The 17,572-nt window shown below is 46.5% G+C and overlaps 5 protein-coding genes across 5 annotated transcripts; 3 read left to right on the forward strand and 2 right to left on the reverse strand.

Annotated features, from left to right (window-relative positions):
• Positions 1-305: 305 nt before the first annotated feature.
• On the forward strand, positions 306-2,872 carry F5Y00DRAFT_272988 (uncharacterized protein). Its single transcript, XM_048013090.1, has 3 exons — positions 306-501; positions 565-1,214; positions 1,278-2,872. The coding sequence occupies exons 1-3, from the start codon at positions 432-434 to the stop codon at positions 2,739-2,741; spliced, it is 2,184 nt and encodes a 727-aa protein (XP_047861264.1). The 5' UTR covers positions 306-431; the 3' UTR covers positions 2,742-2,872.
• Positions 2,873-3,464: 592 nt separating this feature from the next.
• Positions 3,465-6,201, forward strand: F5Y00DRAFT_255411 (putative acyl esterase; the record flags this gene model as incomplete). The annotated part of the gene is made up of 4 exons (XM_048010290.1): positions 3,465-3,661; positions 3,714-4,122; positions 4,187-5,370; positions 5,649-6,201. The coding sequence occupies 4 exons, from the start codon at positions 3,465-3,467 to the stop codon at positions 6,199-6,201; spliced, it is 2,343 nt and encodes a 780-aa protein (XP_047861265.1).
• Positions 6,202-6,982: 781 nt separating this feature from the next.
• F5Y00DRAFT_272996 (FAD binding domain-containing protein) lies at positions 6,983-9,303 on the reverse strand (the record flags this gene model as incomplete). Its single annotated transcript, XM_048013091.1, has 7 exons — positions 6,983-7,752; positions 7,824-7,896; positions 7,959-8,071; positions 8,141-8,748; positions 8,820-8,965; positions 9,016-9,096; positions 9,186-9,303. The coding sequence occupies 7 exons, from the start codon at positions 9,301-9,303 to the stop codon at positions 7,098-7,100; spliced, it is 1,794 nt and encodes a 597-aa protein (XP_047861266.1). The 3' UTR covers positions 6,983-7,097.
• A 1,141-nt stretch (positions 9,304-10,444) lies between these two features.
• Positions 10,445-12,329, reverse strand: F5Y00DRAFT_272998 (putative salicylate hydroxylase; the record flags this gene model as incomplete). Its single annotated transcript, XM_048013092.1, has 7 exons — positions 10,445-11,018; positions 11,088-11,169; positions 11,225-11,311; positions 11,363-11,591; positions 11,654-11,817; positions 11,919-12,247; positions 12,303-12,329. 7 exons carry the CDS (start codon positions 12,327-12,329, stop codon positions 10,587-10,589), a joined length of 1,350 nt encoding a protein of 449 aa, XP_047861267.1. The 3' UTR covers positions 10,445-10,586.
• Positions 12,330-14,000: 1,671 nt separating this feature from the next.
• F5Y00DRAFT_246676 (bicyclomycin resistance protein) lies at positions 14,001-16,843 on the forward strand. The gene is made up of 2 exons (XM_048009195.1): positions 14,001-15,176; positions 15,244-16,843. Exons 1-2 carry the CDS (start codon positions 14,735-14,737, stop codon positions 16,542-16,544), a joined length of 1,743 nt encoding a protein of 580 aa, XP_047861268.1. The 5' UTR covers positions 14,001-14,734; the 3' UTR covers positions 16,545-16,843.
• Positions 16,844-17,572: the final 729 nt, after the last annotated feature.

A 17,572-nucleotide genomic window follows, 5' to 3' on the forward strand; every position in this document is an offset into this window, starting at 1 on the left:
CAGGTTTAAAAAATATCTACATAATAAAATACAGCATATAACCACATCGCTGTTATATTAGTAACGACTTATTATCCTATGTAAGAAAGGTAAGTAAGAATAAGCAGTCCTTAAGAACTCTTGGAATTAGAAGTGGTAGTCTGCGCCCTCTCAGCCTCTAAGATGAGCCCAGTGGAACTAATTCTAATCCCTGTTAACATAAAGCAACATAGCATTCGCGACAACTGCGGAGATAAGCCCTGTTTATATTCTCTGTCCCCTGTTAAGATATTAGTCTCAGTTCCCCAGATTATTTAACTACCTAGCTTTTGTCTAGACCTGTTTTTGTGCGGGACATCTTCGAGGTATAATAATAAAAAAAGCCTATTGTATTGAATGGGATAAATCCTACGCACATCTATGAAGCCGAGCTGCTCAAACTCGTGTCTGTGATGGCGCAGTGCGATATCTGCGGGCGTTCCTTCGCGCGAAATGAGCATCTTATTCGACACCACAGAACTCGTGAGTCGTTGTGTATAGCTGCCTCTAAAGAGCGAGTTCGCTGACACGCGTGGCCACGGGCAGACACAGGTGAGCGACCATTTCGCTGCCCTCACTGTAAAATCGGGTTTCATCGCGCCGATGTTAGGGCGAAACATATCAAGAAGATTCATCCCGAGAATGGATCGCCGTCAGAATCTTCGGATCCTCTCTCACAGCCTCCAGTCGAGAGGTGTAAACCTAAAGAAAGAGAACGTTCAAAGTTAGCATGCGACCAATGTCGAAAGCGAAAGCTGAAGTGCAACAATGTCCGGCCATGTGAAGCATGTCGCGCCAAGATGCTGCCTTGCACAGTCTCGAGCTCTAGCAGGCCGCCCGGTAGACCTCGCAATCCCGTACTTATTTCCCCAAGTCAAGAAATTATCCGTGAAAAAGAAGCAGATAATTCCGGCGTGCCTCCGGTTTCCCAGCCTTGGGTGCCGGACAACCTTGAGTTACCCCTGGTCCGATCCAATCTTATGCCCGGAATTCCTGGAATTGGCGTACCGGACACTAGAGATGACGATGGCGCATATCCGGGTGCTACAGATTTAACATCATTAGGCATGGACCAATGGATGACTCCAGAGACGACGGGAAATTTCTCAATACACGCTCCGTTCCCAAGCGAATCAATACCAATTGACCAAATATGCGGCGACGCGGACATGATGGACAATATACTCCCTCAACTCGTTAGTCACGTGTCCCTTTATCAATCACCTTTGCCAATGCTAACACTTTCGACTACTTCGTAGGACCTAGGGAATTGGTTGGATGACCTTAACGAATTCTCCGCAACAGATGACACATGGCCACTGGACTCCCTATCATCCAACATCGATTCTGATCCTTCTATGGACGGCGCTGTTGAGATGATGAAAGATCACTTTCAGAGGCGATCACGAGCAACATCTCCTTCTCGAGAGGAACAGAGACGTTCTTGGTATTCTGCTCCACCACAACTCTACGTTTACGATAAAGATGTCCTTAACATCCTTCTTAATGTTTCCAAGACACACATTTCAAGCACGTTTGCTATATTTTCTGATTTCGATGCGAATTATGATACCCCGGTAGAGCTCTGCCTTTCTATGGCTGCTGTTGGTGGTCTCTATTGTACTGCATATGCCAGCATGAAAGTCGCCAAGATGTTATTCAACGACTCTCGCCGGCTACTTTTTGAGAAATATCTTCTTCTGGAAGACCCCATAGACTTTGATACATCATTAAGCATCGCCAAGACGTTCATCCTACTGGAGATCTACGAGCTGTGCAGTGGGGACAAACGAGCCTATGAGTTCATCGAGGTCTTCCATGCGAGTAAATTGAATGCAATTAGCTCTTGCATAAGCTCCTTGCCGCGCGATGCCCCCTTAGACCAGCGGCGTCAAGCAAGACTGCTTTTGGAAGCGGTTCGTATCCTCGACTGTTACAGGGTGCTGTTGCTACAGAGGCCACCGTCATTTATAGGAGAAACTCAACTCGATTTACACGTGGCTGGCAAAGCTCTTGGATTTCGGTCCCTTCCTACGGGTGGGCTGGTTTCTACTTCAAGTGACGGCTATATACTTGGCGTTCCAGCAACAGACATGGATCGTCTAGTGACTATTATATGCTACAGCTGGATGGCAAGCCCACAGAACACAGAAAACTCTTCACATCCTCCTCTATGGAGGCTAGAGTTCGTCGAGCTGGCGCTAAATCGATGGATTCAAGAAAAAGAAATCGAGACGGAATGCCCATCCCAACTCGAAGTATCTCAAATGCTGCTATATCACCTTACGCAAGTGTCACTTCATTCTAATCTAAATCATCTACAGCGTCTTACCCAAGTAGCCTTACAAGCCTCGAAACCTCTCCAAGAAGGAGGACCTCTGGACTCAATCAGGACATGGCGAGATAGTCACCACTTTAACGTAGCTCAGTGGCATGCCAAGACAACTCTTCGTATCGCACAGGAATCTATGACGACACCTCGCCGCCATACTTCATCTGAAAAAGATAAGCCCCGACTTTCTGAAGCTCCGCACTTGCCGCTATGTATTTACTTTGCGACACTGGTCGTATGGTGGGGAGAGCTGATATTGGATGGGCGAGGAACTGGCTCGGCTAATCCTCCTGCAATAGAGACCGGCTCGCAGCTGTTGTTCAGGTTGAAAGTTCCCGTGTCCAAAATTCTAGGAACTGCCCTCTGTGAACTCCTCCCTAGTGAAAGGTAGGGTGAACGGCGTCAGAGGAATATGTCCGAGTCGTTAAGATAGAAAGTCAGCTTGAAGATGCTTAAGGCGCCAAATACATACCATGGTGGGGAATAAAAATATGTCCCAAGAATTTTCGGAAGAGAGGTCACCACCATGTAAACATGCGCAGTTCCTTATTTGAAAAGGGTCTGTTCTTGAGAATAATTAAGGAGATATATCGATTCATTCCTGTCGTACCAGTCAATACTAGAATACCCTTCGGACCCAGAAATACCATCGATCATCTGAGGAGGTAGCTAGTTGTAAAAATATTGTTAATTTGAGCTACCGAGCCCATTAAACTGTTAAAGATTGGGAGTGTAGGAATTATAAGAAAGACTAAGTATTTACGGAAAAGCTCTCCTACTATTAAGATGTAGACGATAAATAATCCTAGACATCAGAATTAGCCGGATTTAACATGAATTGACGGAATTACTGAACCCTACCATACTCATTCCGATAGAATAGCGACGCTATACAGCCTCCAAGAAAATTGCCGAGTGGAGGCCCCTCTGTTATCTCAAGCCACGGCGTAAAGGACGGGAATTTGCTCTCGACACGATTATCTACCTCATTTGCAACTGCCAAGCTTCCCGGCGGCGATATCATCAGAGTAGATTTATTGAATATATACACGAACGTATGGTCAATCCTCTAAGGCCTGTCAGTGACATTGATCAAACCCGACAACCCTTAAAGATGTCGCAAACATATCGAGATCTCCGCAAGGAGGATCGGGCCTCGTTTGACTACATCTATGAGGAGAACGTCTCCGTACCTTTGAAGGGCGGCAAAGGCTTGGTCAGATGCAACGTCTACCGTCCCAAAGATGAGTCTGCAAAGTATCCTGTTTTAGTAACCTATGGTCCGTACGGCAAAGATGTCCATTACAGTGTGTAAGTGATGGGACTTTCCACACTGTATAAATATAGGTACTCACCGTCATAGATTTCATCCTGCCTCATTCTCTGAAGTGCCCGAAGAACATCACTCGGCGCACTCTTCGTGGGAGACTCCGGACCCGGGGTTCTGGACTAGGAACGGCTATGCTGTGGTTAGGGCAGACGAGCGCGGTACCGGTCAGTCCCCCGGTGTGCTCGATACCATGTCCCGCGGTACAAGCGAGGCATTCTTCGACGTTGTCGAGTGGGCAGCGTCTCAGCCGTGGTCATCCGGCAAAGTTGGCTTGCTCGGCGTGAGTTACTATGCGGGGAGCCAGTGGAGAGTGGCAGCCCGCCAACCTAAAGGACTTGCCTGCATCATCCCCTGGGAGGGCATGTCGGACTATTATCGCGACCGTTGCAGACATGGAGGTATTCTTTCCAATACCTTTATTAGATTTTGGTGGAACAGACAGGTTAGTAAATGTGCTAGGAAAGTGCTATTACCTGGGGAATATTGTTTTTAACCAGGCTTCTTAGGTTGTCACAAATCAGTATGGACGCCCTGGAAGAGCTGCTCGAAATTGGGGTTATGATACGATCGAAGGAGATTTATCCGAAGAGGAGCTACGTGCTAATCGTCGTGACCAAAATGAAGATAACGTGGCGCACCGCTTTCTAGACGAAGAATATTATGCCTCGAAAGACTACAACATGAATGACATTAAAGTGCCGGTCCTGTCGGTCGGAAACTGGGGAGGCATCTTGCTGCATCTACGCGGAAATGTAGAAGGTTACCTAAACGCTGGTTCTCAGCACAAGTATCTGAGACTTATCACCGGGCGCCATGACCTACCGTTCTACTCCAAGGAAAACGTCGAAATGCAAAAAAGCTTTTTAGATGCATTCCTGAAGGGACACGACACGGAAGGATGGTCAACGGGTGCTGCCCCTAAGGTTGGCCTAGTCCTACGGAAAGGGAACGTCGGGTATAATAACCCAGAGGCTGAAAAACAGTATCCCATTCGCTACGAGGAAGAGTGGCCTATCCCGAGGACGAAGTACACCAAGTATTTCCTCACCGCGGATAAGCAGCTGAGCGAAGCCATAGCTCTTTCATCTCCATCGCGTCCTGAGAGCTCTATCTCTTACCGAGCGCCAAGTACTCTAAAAGACCCTCAGACTGTCCAGTTCACAACGGCGCCTTTCGCCGAAGAGACCGAGTTTACAGGCCACGTAGTAGTCCACTTGAACGTGTCGGCGTCAAGTCTACCAGAGAAAAATACGAATCCCTCGGAAATCGACCTCTTCGTCACCCTGCGACACCTAGACACGCAGGGCAACGAAATCTTCTACACAGGCACGGCAGGCGACCCAGTGCCCGTGACCAAGGGCTGGCTACGGATAAGTCTCAGAAAAGTAGCCGACGGCCATCCTCGGCATCGGGCTTGGCACCCCCATCGGGAATATCGCTCGACGGACGTGCTGCCCGTGGAGAGCGGAGTAGTGTACGCGGTGGACGTGGAGGTGTGGCCGACCAACGTGGTCGTTAGTAAGGGCCATCGGTTGGTGCTGGAAGTCTCGTCGGGAGATACGCAGGGGGCGGGGTTGTTCGAGCATAATTCCGAGGAGGATCGGCCGCGAGATCGATTGGAGGGGCTCAACACTATCCATTTTGGTCCGGAGTACGACAATTGGATCCTGTTGCCCCTCATCCCCGCATTGTGAGAATGGTAGAGAGGTATGCTAGGTTAGGTAGGTACTTTATAGAGACAGATATGTAACCTAGAAAGTGCGTTTATGTGTTGGTATATTATGCCGATGTCGCCTCCATTTCAAGGAATTATATTAGGTAGGTACCTTTCATAGATCCTTGAATATTCATTGCTCGAGATAACTAGGTACCTACTATATTATATCTACTGCTATATAAGAGAAACCCATTTCACAGTCGCCAACTTTGTAAAGAGGGATAATACTATCTACCAAAGGAGTTTCTAAGGTCCTTCATTATGTCGTCAACATACCCCCCTAATAATCTTCGCGCACACTCGCGCTTCATCACCACACACGACGACTCTGGGAAAGCAGTATTCAGCGATGCCGTACCAGAACAGGCACCCGTTCGCCAGGTCCTAGGCGGGGACATGTCATTCAGCCTCATGTACACAACAGAAGGCTTCCCCGTGTCAATGGCTGATGGCAAAGACATAAAGACATATCAAAACTACTTGACCAACACGCCAGCCATCAGCATCCCAGGCGGAACGGCGTGTCGGACAGTAGACTTCCCACCCGACTACTCGTCGCCCATGCACCGTACGCCGTCTTGCGACTTCGGCGTCGTGTTAGAGGGCGAAGTCGAGCTGGTGCTGGACTCGGGCGAGACTAGGCTGTTGAAGAGAGGGGATGTGGCCGTGCAGCGCGGGACGAATCACGCGTGGCATAATACTAGTAAGGACAGTTGGGCTAGGATGCTGTATGTGCTGCAGTCGGCGGAGAAGGTAGTTGCGGGAGGGAAGACGTTGGAGGAGGACGACGGAGGAATTGACTAAGTTTTTGAGATTTGATCATTACTACCTACCATAGCGGAGGGGGGGGGTTACTCAGAACCATTCTAAAAATTCAAAACGTTCTGTATATTAGGACCACCCTGTAAGGAGCTTTCGTTCTTGACGTTAGAATCGTTCTAATGTTGGAACCGTTCTGTAAAACAGAACGTTCTTGGGTTTAAGGCCTCTGATTGGTCCAAATTTTGAGATAAGTGGGGCAGATTTTGAAAAAAATGAAAAAATGAAAAGACTGACTGGGCCTCGAACCCACAGCTCGCGCGTTTGTGTAACGTTATACCCACAGTGGGGTATAAGGTTTAAGGTTTAAACGTTTGAGCTAATGGGACAAGGTGGCCAGTCTCGTCGAATTACTAGGTAGATACCTAGGTAGGTACCTACCTACCTATATATATATATATCATAGAGGCGTTCGACTGAATGAATCATAAGCTATCATCCAAGAGAGAAACGAGTGAATATTCATAAGCCCAGGTTAAGCAATACACAATACCCGTTTATAAAACACATATCAACATCCGACGGTACGTATAAAGAGGCTAGAGCTTCTTCGAGGGATGGATTCTATGAACCTTTTAGTTCCGGGCTTAACAGATCTAAACTCCCATTTGCTTTCGAAGAAGCCTATTTTATTTGGAATTAACTACACTACGTTGAACAAAGTCTTCCAAGAAAATAAGGGGCGGGGTAAATTCCCGCGATGGGGTTCCCCTAATGCATCGTCGATCTTACCCCAGCCCCAACTAATTCCACAATGCCTTTTCAGGGGTCTGAGCCGATTCACTTCTATGTAGGTAGACGGTACAATTTGGAGAACCATACCTTTAGGTAAGCTATTTGTGATTTACCTATAATGTACAAAAAATGTTGAGCAAGCGCTATCAATGAAGCGACAGCACAGATTTCAACACCTGCTTCAACTTCGAAGGCGAGTCCTCTTCCCACTTCGGACTCCTCCAAGCCACAAAGTAGTCCGGCCTCACAAGCACACAGCCAGACTCCCCAACGCCCCTGATACCCGCCCAGTCGAGATACACGTCCTTGTAATCTTGTCCGTACCCAATGGAATAAGCCTTGATAGGTACCCCGAGCTCGGAAGAGAGCTGCTCTGCCACCTTCTTCCAATGCTGACCGCCGATGCCCGTAAACAGCGTAAATTGCCCCTTTCCGGCTAAGTCGATGGTGGAGATGTACTTGGACGGCGTGTGGTTTCCCAGCCACGCGTGCGGTAGACGCGCCCCGGGATACGTGGTGGGATGGTAGTGCTCTAGCGGATTTCTGGCGAAAGCCGGCGCTGCGCCTTGATCCGCTTGGTACACTGCCGACGAGACGTAGCGCTGGTTCATCTCGACGCCGAGACCGTGTTCCTCCTTGTCATTTGCCCGGAATGATTTAGCCAGCCTTTCCCGACGAGCACTTCCTTCTGGTGAGTCCGCATAGATCTCGTCGTGGGCCTTCACGCGAGCTTCTACGGTCGGCTCTATGTTGCCGAGGGCTTCCCAGATATTCCTGTGGTTCCTTAGAGCATCATTTGCCCTATTAATACGTCGTTAGTATGTGTAGTCTTCACTAGTCCTGGCCGTAATCCTGATGCATGATGAACTTACTGGGTAACTACATCCAGTCCAACTGGTTGACGCTCTATGCTGTAAGTCTCCAATAGCTCTCTTCCTGCTAACCCTGCACGAACATCTTGTCAATACGTGCTTTGCAAGGAGAGCTTTGCTTTTCTTCGCACATACCTTTGTCCACGAAGTTGATCTTCCACGCAAGGTTATGTGCATCTTGAATGCAAGTATTTGACCCTAAACCGTGATTCGGTGGATGCCGGTGTACTGCATCACCTAGGCAAAACCTATTCAACTCGCAGCCATGTCAGCGAAGCCACTTTAAGGGGGGGTAGAGAATTTCAAGTTATACTGACACGTTGCCCTTTGAGTAGTACTCTGCAGCGGTCTCGTTAATAGCCCAGGTAGACACGCCCAATATTTTGACTTCAACCGAATCGTCCCCGATCATTTCACGAACACGTTTCATGTATTCTTCATTCGACCTTACCTCCCTCGGCGCATTGGGAGTAGGAAATATAATGCATAACCATTCGTACCACGGCTTAACCATCCTCATGCATCCAATCCAGCCCCACTCAGGGGTCTCGAGATTGGGCTGTAAAATCCAGTGAAGGTTACCCTTGCGATGCTCCATGAGATGCGACATGTCTGCCTGGATTAGCACATTTACTGCGAACCCTCCGCCCGGACGCCGTATCAGGGGAATCTGGGCTTGCTGCACGATCTTGCTTCGCGCCCCGTCGGCGCCGAAGAGGTACTTGGAGCGAACTTGAAACGTGGTCTTGGAGAGCTTATCCAACAATATTGTGGTTACTCCTTTTTCGTCCTGTTCGAATGATACGAACTCGGTGTCCCACCGGCATTTAAAGCCGTTAAGCGTCGCGTATCGCATCAATATCGGCTCTAGCAAAGTCTGAGGTAGGTCCAACATTTCTGACGGGCTCGCGAGCTCATATTCCCCCTTGATCACGAAAAATGTCAGACTACCGCCAAAGGATGAGAGATAGAAATGTGCAACCGGCCAGGCCATACCTTTCGCTTCGGGTCATTTCCCCAAGAATATATTCGACCATACTCCTGGCCGGCCATGGTATTAGACCAGCGAGTGTGTAGCATGGAATCATTCTGTGTTCCCGCCTTATAGCATTCTTTATCGAGCCCAATATCCCGGAGAGAGTCTGTATTATCATTAGCTTGAATTTCAAGCTTCTCGGGGTCTCCATCATACCCAATGCAGCCATATTGGTGATATGAGCCCTCGGCGTATCAGCATTGCTCGGATCTTGGCTTACAATGAGACCCTTCATGCCTAAGAGAAATTTCACATTAGATACTAATAATTCTTATTGCAAGGACATCATGAAAATACGCAAAGTTCCCATTCTTTCTCGCTCTTACCATATGAAGCCATGAAGGCTGCCAAGGCGCCACCCGCAGGTCCGGTTCCTATGATGAGATAGTCTACGTGTAGTAAGAAGAACGGTGAGCCACCGGACGTCCCATTTGATCCGGCCATGGTTGATGAGTTTGCGTGTTAGTGCTGCTATACGTGTATATGTAACGAAACAAGAAAATGAAGCAGCGTCGATAAACTATATCTACGTTAAAATAAGTTATCAATCAACTCCAGAGCATTTAAGAGACCGTTAAGCTCCCTCTCCATTCTTATTCTTCATCTCCATTAACTAAGCGCTATGTAATGTCGCTCGGGGATGCCATAAGCTAAGCTACTCCATCTCGGCTTTTACCTGGCCCGCAAACGAACCGATCGGGTATTCCGCTGGAGGAGAAATAACCCACTTGCGGATACTTACACCTTTGACAGCGCAATTAATCCAACCAAACTCTCGGGTCGGACCCACCCCGGGATTCTAAACCCCTACCGGCGGTATGGGTAAGCTTCCGGTAAGCATCAAGTAAGACTCCATAGGTGCATGCATTTCCCAGGGGTACCTATTACGCTACCGGGACCACTTAAACATCTCGCATTTGTCATTTGTCACAAGACTATAAAGATAATTTGGTAATGGCTTAGTTAGCATTACCTGATATTATAAGTACTATGGAAGCCAACAAAGTCTACTTTCAATGCATAAACTACGAGCATAATAGTTGGTAAAATCATTCTGAAGCATGGTTGGAGGTATTTATTTCTCGTCTACCCCGATACTCGCAAAGAAATTATGGACTACATAGAACTGAACATTGACTTTACAAGTGTTATTACACGCGAGTGCCGACCGTGGGATAAGCTATGTACGACCTTATATATCCAGTGGTAGAGAAGACTATAATTACCTCATCTAAATGAAACTATTTCAAGGAAAAAGAGAAGGAAATTTTTTATCGTTGTCTTTGCCTCGTTGGGAACATGGTATTTGGTGTGGAATATCTACGATGGAACTTATTGGCGGGGTTTTACATGGGAAGAAAGTCCGTGTCGATGCGATCTCCTAGAAATTTACTTCTTGAGCATCGTGATTATGCGCCTCTAGCGGAAATAAAGAAGTTCCAGTATAGCACCTTTCATGTTATCCTAGACAGCTTTATTATATTCCAATACTGTAGCTTTTCGCCGCATTCCCACTTGAGAAGCCTTGGTTGTACGTGAAACCCTACAGCCGGATACTCGTGAGGAAATGATTTAACAACGTGAATAGCTAAATACCTAGGTATGCATCATTTATTACCCCTCGGTTGTGGACTCTACTAGATTATACTAACTGAGATATCTACCTCAGATATTCCTTACATATCGGCGCCTACTTAAAATTTGCTAATGCTATAATCTTACCCCTATTAAACATCTCCCAACCACTCGTCAAATCTCCTTTCCGTATCAGCAAGAACATCAAATCCGAGCAAGCTCCGTTGATACTCAGCATCTCCCCAATTAAACGAGCATGGTCCCTTCCACTCCCCGCTAGGCAGCCCAGCCAACTCCTTGTCGCGCGCCTCTTGCTCCGGGCCATCAGCCAAGTGGTAGTAATGGCGGGTATGCACCGCACCGGCCACGTTAACTTCCGTCCGCTTCTTGCGTAGACCTTCATACAGGCGGAAAAGACTCGCTAGTTTCTCGTTTTTCTCTACTTGGTTTGATGGGATACCTGCGCTTTGGAACTTGTCTAGAAGCAGGCCAAGGATAGCACCGTCTTCGACGGCCATGGCGGCACCTTGGCCCTGATATGGTAGTGTTGGATGCGAGGCATCTCCTAATAGAGCGATTGTACCCTATTTGAAGTTAGAAAAATAGAAATACGTATTCACTTTAGGGCCCCAGGCTTTATTATGCTTCCATACCTTAGTCCATTGGTCAAGCTCTTTGAAGTGGAGGAGCTTCCATTTCAATGCGGTCTTCAGACATGAAATGATTTCGTTGAGACTAGATAGATCTTAGCTATACTCCCAGAATTAAGGGGTTAGGAGAAGGCAAATACATTGGATCCCATCCTTCAAAGTTGGCTGCCATTTCCGCCAGACTGCCTTCTGAGGTACGCACGCCGCTAGGTAGATCGTCCGCGGCTCTATAAGTAATCAGTAACTCTACCGCTCTAAAGTTTCGTAAGGGGGATTACATCAAGACAAGATTGTATTCTGTATGATTCCTTAGAGGATAGAAAACGGCATGTCTTCCAGGTCCGAGCCATACTTGTATATTCGACTGCTCCAGCAGCTTATCCATTCGTTCGTTATTAAGCCCTTTCAGCTGTTCGCGCGTGAAAGTGCCACGATATGCAAGATCCCCCGTTTCTGTTGGCGGAAAGGGCCGTCCCAAGACGATCTCTCGGGTTAAAGACCACAGCCCTATCCAATGGGTTTAGTTTTCGTAATATGGATGGGCTTCTTGGAGAACAGGTTCGACATACCATCCGCGCCGATTACTACATCTGCGCTAATCTGCCTTCCATCCTTTAGTAACAAGTTCTGAGAGCCGTTAGAAGCAAGGTTGATGCCAATCACGTCTGCGCTCGTCAACACAACTGCCCCAACAGCTCGAGCCTCCTTAAGTAGTACGTTCTGATAGTCTCCCCTATGTATTGCTCTTTTTTTCGGATCCAATCATCCAGTCAGCGTTCTCTCTTCTTAACAAGCTGGTAATTGGGGGTTACGATGTCTCTTATCTGCTCTTACATCCATTGTGCCCCATACTCCGTCTCCATCCTATCCTTGAGCGGCTTCTCAGCAAGGATCTGGCCATTCTCATATCTCCTTAGCGTGAAATCCTCCACCTGGTATCCGCCGGCCTGCTTGAGTTTTTCGAGAAGTCCGAAGCGAGTCAGAACCCGGCAGGCATTCGGCGGAATGTGGATCCCAGCACCGATGGTGAGGATTTCGGGCGTGCGCTCAAGAACGGTGACTTGGAGGGGCGGGTTCGCTCGACGACATGCTATCGCGCAAGCTAGACCGCCTATTCCTGCACCGACGATGGCGACATGAAGGCCATTGGTATCAGGGGATTTCTGAGTAAGGAATTAGTTTATTGATAATTGTGGTATAATGGAGGCATATACTTACGTTTGTTTCTGATCTTTCTGTCGCCATTTGAGTCGGTTCCTGAGATTGCTTCTTGCTTCCTGTTGCCAATGATTGAAGTTAAATTATCAATACTGAACCCGTTTATAAATGAGAATTCGAGTGTATTTCTATCATGAGCGCATTTCAAGAGCGTTCTCTTGCCATATTTCTTATACGGTTATTTTCCATGGCCCTCTCCGCTCGTAGCTTTACTATTCCATTTCGATGGGGTCTTCAACCCCCACTTCGGGTAATCCATCTCATCTCATAATAGGACTTCTTATCGGTCGACTGAGAGGTATAAGCGGGTTTCGAGGCATTGCTATAAATTCCGACTGTAGGACTTCTTGCGCATGAAGGTCTCAATGCCTTCTGAAAATTATCACGAGCTATGTGTACTCAAGGTTGGGTGAGCTGTATATAATTGGTCGCATGTCAGCGACTCCAGTTACAATCTCACATAGCGAATTGCTAAGCTAGGGATTCTCTTAAGGCCAACTTCAACCCCCGATGAATCGCGCATAAGTACTTAAGGTAACGGGTGCCATTATATTGGTGATCACACAGGAGTCCCAGTACTTCTACGTCATCCTTGGCTACATAGGAATATTGCTCCCCTCAAACAATGTCGTATGTAAAGTTATTAATAGGGTACTTTACCTTATATTTGAAGACAAGGTAACTACGAATCCTAAGCAGTTTGGGGCTGTATTATGGCTTTAAAACTTAGTTTCTGTTCGGGAAGTGCTCTCATACACCCTTCTTTAAAAAGATGGAAGCCGGAGAGGATTGGTGGATACTGGCTCGGATGATGCCGGACATAGGGCGCGGGCCGGAGTCTTCGCAATATCCGTTCCCACCCGCTGACGGTAGTACAAGCCACCGATCTCCGGACTTAAATGTGGAGTGGTGCCCTATATCTCCTATATATCTCCGACACAACGTTAGGTTTTGCATGGGGCCAACATAAGACCAACGCAAAATAGGAACAGCTGTAAAACGGACGATGTATCGCGTGGAAGCTATGTTAGGCAGTCATGCTCATAGAATCAGCTGGGAAGGATTGCGAAGCTGTGAGAATATGCGTACCTGATGTATATACTAAGCCGATTTATTTAGTTTTATTTAGATCAATATGTGTATCCGCAGGTACAACTTTACCATCGTTGGTATTTCGCGCTTACACGTTATGCCGAAGCAAGCGTATGTAAAGGTGTAGGTGCCAATAAACGGGTCTCGCATTTGCCGTGATACCTTAAATGGGAAGTTGGGGCAATTAAACCCTGCTCTTGAAGATTCTTAGCCGCGGATATTATTACCTGCTTTGTAACCTTCAGCTTACCCTTTTTTTTATGCTCGGATCGAGTTCGGATCTTTACGAGCTGTTGTGTAAGCTGATGATGTGCAGTGTAGGACGGCTGAACCACCATTGATTGCAGTGACGAAACTGTCGAGGATCGTGAAGTTGAATATGGATAGCAAAAGATGCGAACTCGGACACGGACGCGTGCACGGGCAGTATGCCTGGACGACCTTCCGGTATAGACCGCAAATTGGCAATATTCAGAACAAAATGATTGCTTGCCGATTTTTGCGCTTGATTCTTCAACTAACAACCGCCCACCAATCAATCTCATTGGCACTCAACGGGTAATAATGGAATGATGGGAACATTGGGGTTCGTTTCGTCGGTTTCGTATCCACCTTACCTACTACATTCTGCCAGGATGCCCCAAATATATACCTCTAGGATCGCTAGGATCTAAGGTATGTATGTATTAGAAGATTTCTAGAGCCCCGACCTTGCACAAAATCGGACTCGGCTGGTCGGACGGTCGACCGATAAATGCATAGTCCTTACCGACATCTTCCCCTTTAACCCTTGGCGTTGTCACCAACTAGAACCAATCGAATGTTTTACTGGTAAAAGCGTGACATCGCTTTTACAGTAATTAGTCAACCCGACCATGGCCGGGATTCGGTTCGATAAACCTACACTCGTCCCTTCTTCCCATCTCTTCTCTTTCTGTAGTGTCTTATCCCACTGATGAGATGATCGAGAGATCCCGCAAGAACTCCAAGCGGTTATCACCTAACGCGGCGCGACATCAAGCTAGTCATATATCAGGTAACTAGAGTCGCAAACTAACACCCCGGCATTGGACACGCAACGACAAGCCGACTTGGTTACAGTGCAGATCAGTCTAGTTAGGGTCCCATCTTCCCCTCAGGGCCCAAGAACTCCAAGAAATCTAAGAGAAGCCAAGCACAAGTAAGCATTTTCCCACTTAGCTAGTTTGAGAGCTTTGAGACTTATAGTCAAGGGCTATCCATCCGCAAACCCCTAGCGTATCTCATGTTTATATGAATATCAATTATAAATTGTTTATTTAAAAAAGACAAGACGTTAACGTAAACCCCAGTAAACAGCGATGGTGTCCAGCGCAGCATCAACTGCTTCTGGAACGCACACAGATGGAGGACTCGATGATGAGTCTGGAGAAGCGCAGCTGCAATTGCAGCGCAAGATAAGCCAGGCGGTAGACGAAGGACATGACGCAGATATCCCGTCGAGCCAGGGTTTTGTGCTCGACGAGCAAGAGGAGCTTAGGCGACAACGATCGAAAGCCGAGCGGAGGCGAAACTCCTTCGCTAGTAAGAAGAGTCGGGCAGACCGCGATGTCGAGAAAGCGCAAGCGCCTGGAGAAACGGCATCAAGCAGCAACGATGGCGAAGATAGCGATAGTGATCCTAACATTGTCTGGTGGACCGGACCCGACGACGTAGAGAATCCTTATAATTGGCCGACGTGGAGGAAGGTTGTCAACTGCGGACTAATCAGTGCCATGACTTTCGTTTCTCCCTTAGCATCATGTAAGTCTTCTCTACATGTCGCATTCGTTTTCGTGTACATATTGGATAAGCATTAACCATCGCATAGCCATATTCGCACCCGGCGTTCCTCAGGTGGTAGCCGAGTTTCATTCGACGTCCTTAGAAATCGCCGCGTTCGTGGTCTCGGTGTACGTGTTGGGCTTCGCAGCGGGTCCTATGTTGTTTGCGCCGTTGTCCGAGATATATGGTCGAGTAATCCTTTACCACATCGGAAACCTAGGATTCATCGCCTTCCAGGTCGGATGTGCGCTTTCTCCAACGTTAAACGCTCTCATCATCTTCCGATTTTTTGCTGGCGTCTTCGGTTCCGTCGCGATTACGAATGGCGGCGGCACCATTGCTGATATGATCACGCAAGAGAAGCGAGGGGCCGCAATGGCTGTTTTCAGTATCGGTCCGCTTCTAGGCCCTATCGTCGGACCCGTTGCTGGAGGTTTTCTATCGGATGCTGAGGGTTGGAGGTGGTCGTTCTGGCTTTTGGCCATTATTGGTGGGTTTCTTGCTATTCTTATGCTCTTCTCCGTTAAGGAGAGTTACGCCCCCGTAATTCTTCAGAAGAAGACGATCAAGTTGCGTAAGGAGACCGGAAATGAGTTACTTCGATCGAAACTCGATGCCGGTTTGTCGCCTAGGGACTACTTTAAGCGAGGTATCATTCGCCCCTTCAAGATGCTGTTCCTTTCTCCAGTCATCGCCATCACGTCGCTTTACATGGCCGTGACATACGGCTATCTCTATCTAATGTTTACAACTATGACCGAGGTGTTCCAGGGATACTACGGCTTCTCAACAAGCACTGTTGGATTGGCGTTTATTGGACTTGGAGTGGGCAGTCTGATTGGTATCTTTCTTTTCAGCGCTACATCGGATAGATACATCCGGAAGAAAGCTGCGGAAGCCGATGCGATAGCCCAAGCTACTGGCGAACCTAAAGCTGGCATGAAGCCAGAATATCGCTTACCGTTGCTCCCTGTGGGAGCCCTTCTAATTCCCGCAGGTTTATTTATCTACGGGTGGACAGCTGAATATAGGGTCCATTGGATTGTCCCTATCATCGGAACAGCTATTGTCGGTATCGGAAACATAATCGTCTTTATGGTTGTTCAATTATATCTGGTCGACGCCTTCACCATTTACGCCGCCTCCGCTATAGCGTGCAATACGATCGTTCGATCTTTAGCTGGTGCCGTACTCCCACTGGCTGGACTACCGATGTACGACAAACTGGGTATCGGGTGGGGTAACAGTACACTAGGATTCATCGCCGTCGCACTATTCCCCGTGTCATTAGGCATCATCAAGTATGGGGAGCGCCTCAGGAACAGGTTCGTTATAAAGAATCTCTAGTGGGTGCATCAATTCTGCGGACTTCTTTTCGAAACCTCTACTCAGGGATATATATTAGGCTGCATTGGAGAGGGCTTAGACACGAGGAAAAGGATACCATCTATTATTTTAATACGTAAAGCGGAATCACCATAGCTACGTGATAGAAATTTTACCATCTAAATATGCTATTATGCAACATATAAAATTTTTAGTGTAATTAATTAAATTCCCAGTCGCCATCACACCAAACTAGATATAGGTAATAGATGCTTATATAAACAACATTAGGAAAATAATGAATATACTCTATCTAATTATAAGTAGTATTAAAGATTTAATATGATTTACAATTTAACAACGGATCCTATTTACCCATACGGATTGATTGCGGCCGTCTGATTATTGACGGTCACGCGGAGTTTAGGGACTTAAGAGATCCGAATCTCGATGAGGCCATACACATACATAAGCCCTAGGATGAGATAATAATTTAATTTTTAGAAGCAATATCAGGGGCTGATCATATCGTAAACTGGCGATTGGTCATACGTATACGAAGGGTGCACCGACAAGTGTCGACGCTTAACGAGCATTGCATATGTTCTATGGTTGACTAAACTGAACTTTCCTCTTTTAAGAAGTGATTTCTAGTATCATCGAAATAAAGAACGGGGCGTTATCGAACTCTTATTCTAGTATTATATATAACGTTTTATTAAATTAGTCAGCCCCACGTAACCTAGGGATAACTTAACCACTTATAATTTCTTATATTTCCATTTTTATATTAAAATTTTATACCTTAAATATATATATAATTTTAAATCTTAATTAAACTATTTAAATAATTAAAAATATTTATTTATTTTATAATAATTAAAAATTTTATTATTTACATTTTATTATTAAATTAAAAAATATATTTAATTTTAATTATATTAAATAAAAAAATTTATATAAAATATAATTTATATTAAATTTATAATATAAAATATTATTAAAAAAATAATAATTATTTTTATTAAATTTTTTAAATAATAAAAATA

The sequence above is a fragment of the Daldinia vernicosa genome (assembly GCF_022497035.1).
Source record: "Daldinia vernicosa strain CBS 139.73 unplaced genomic scaffold F5Y00scaffold_58, whole genome shotgun sequence".
In the NCBI taxonomy this organism is placed as follows: domain Eukaryota; kingdom Fungi; phylum Ascomycota; class Sordariomycetes; order Xylariales; family Hypoxylaceae; genus Daldinia; species Daldinia vernicosa.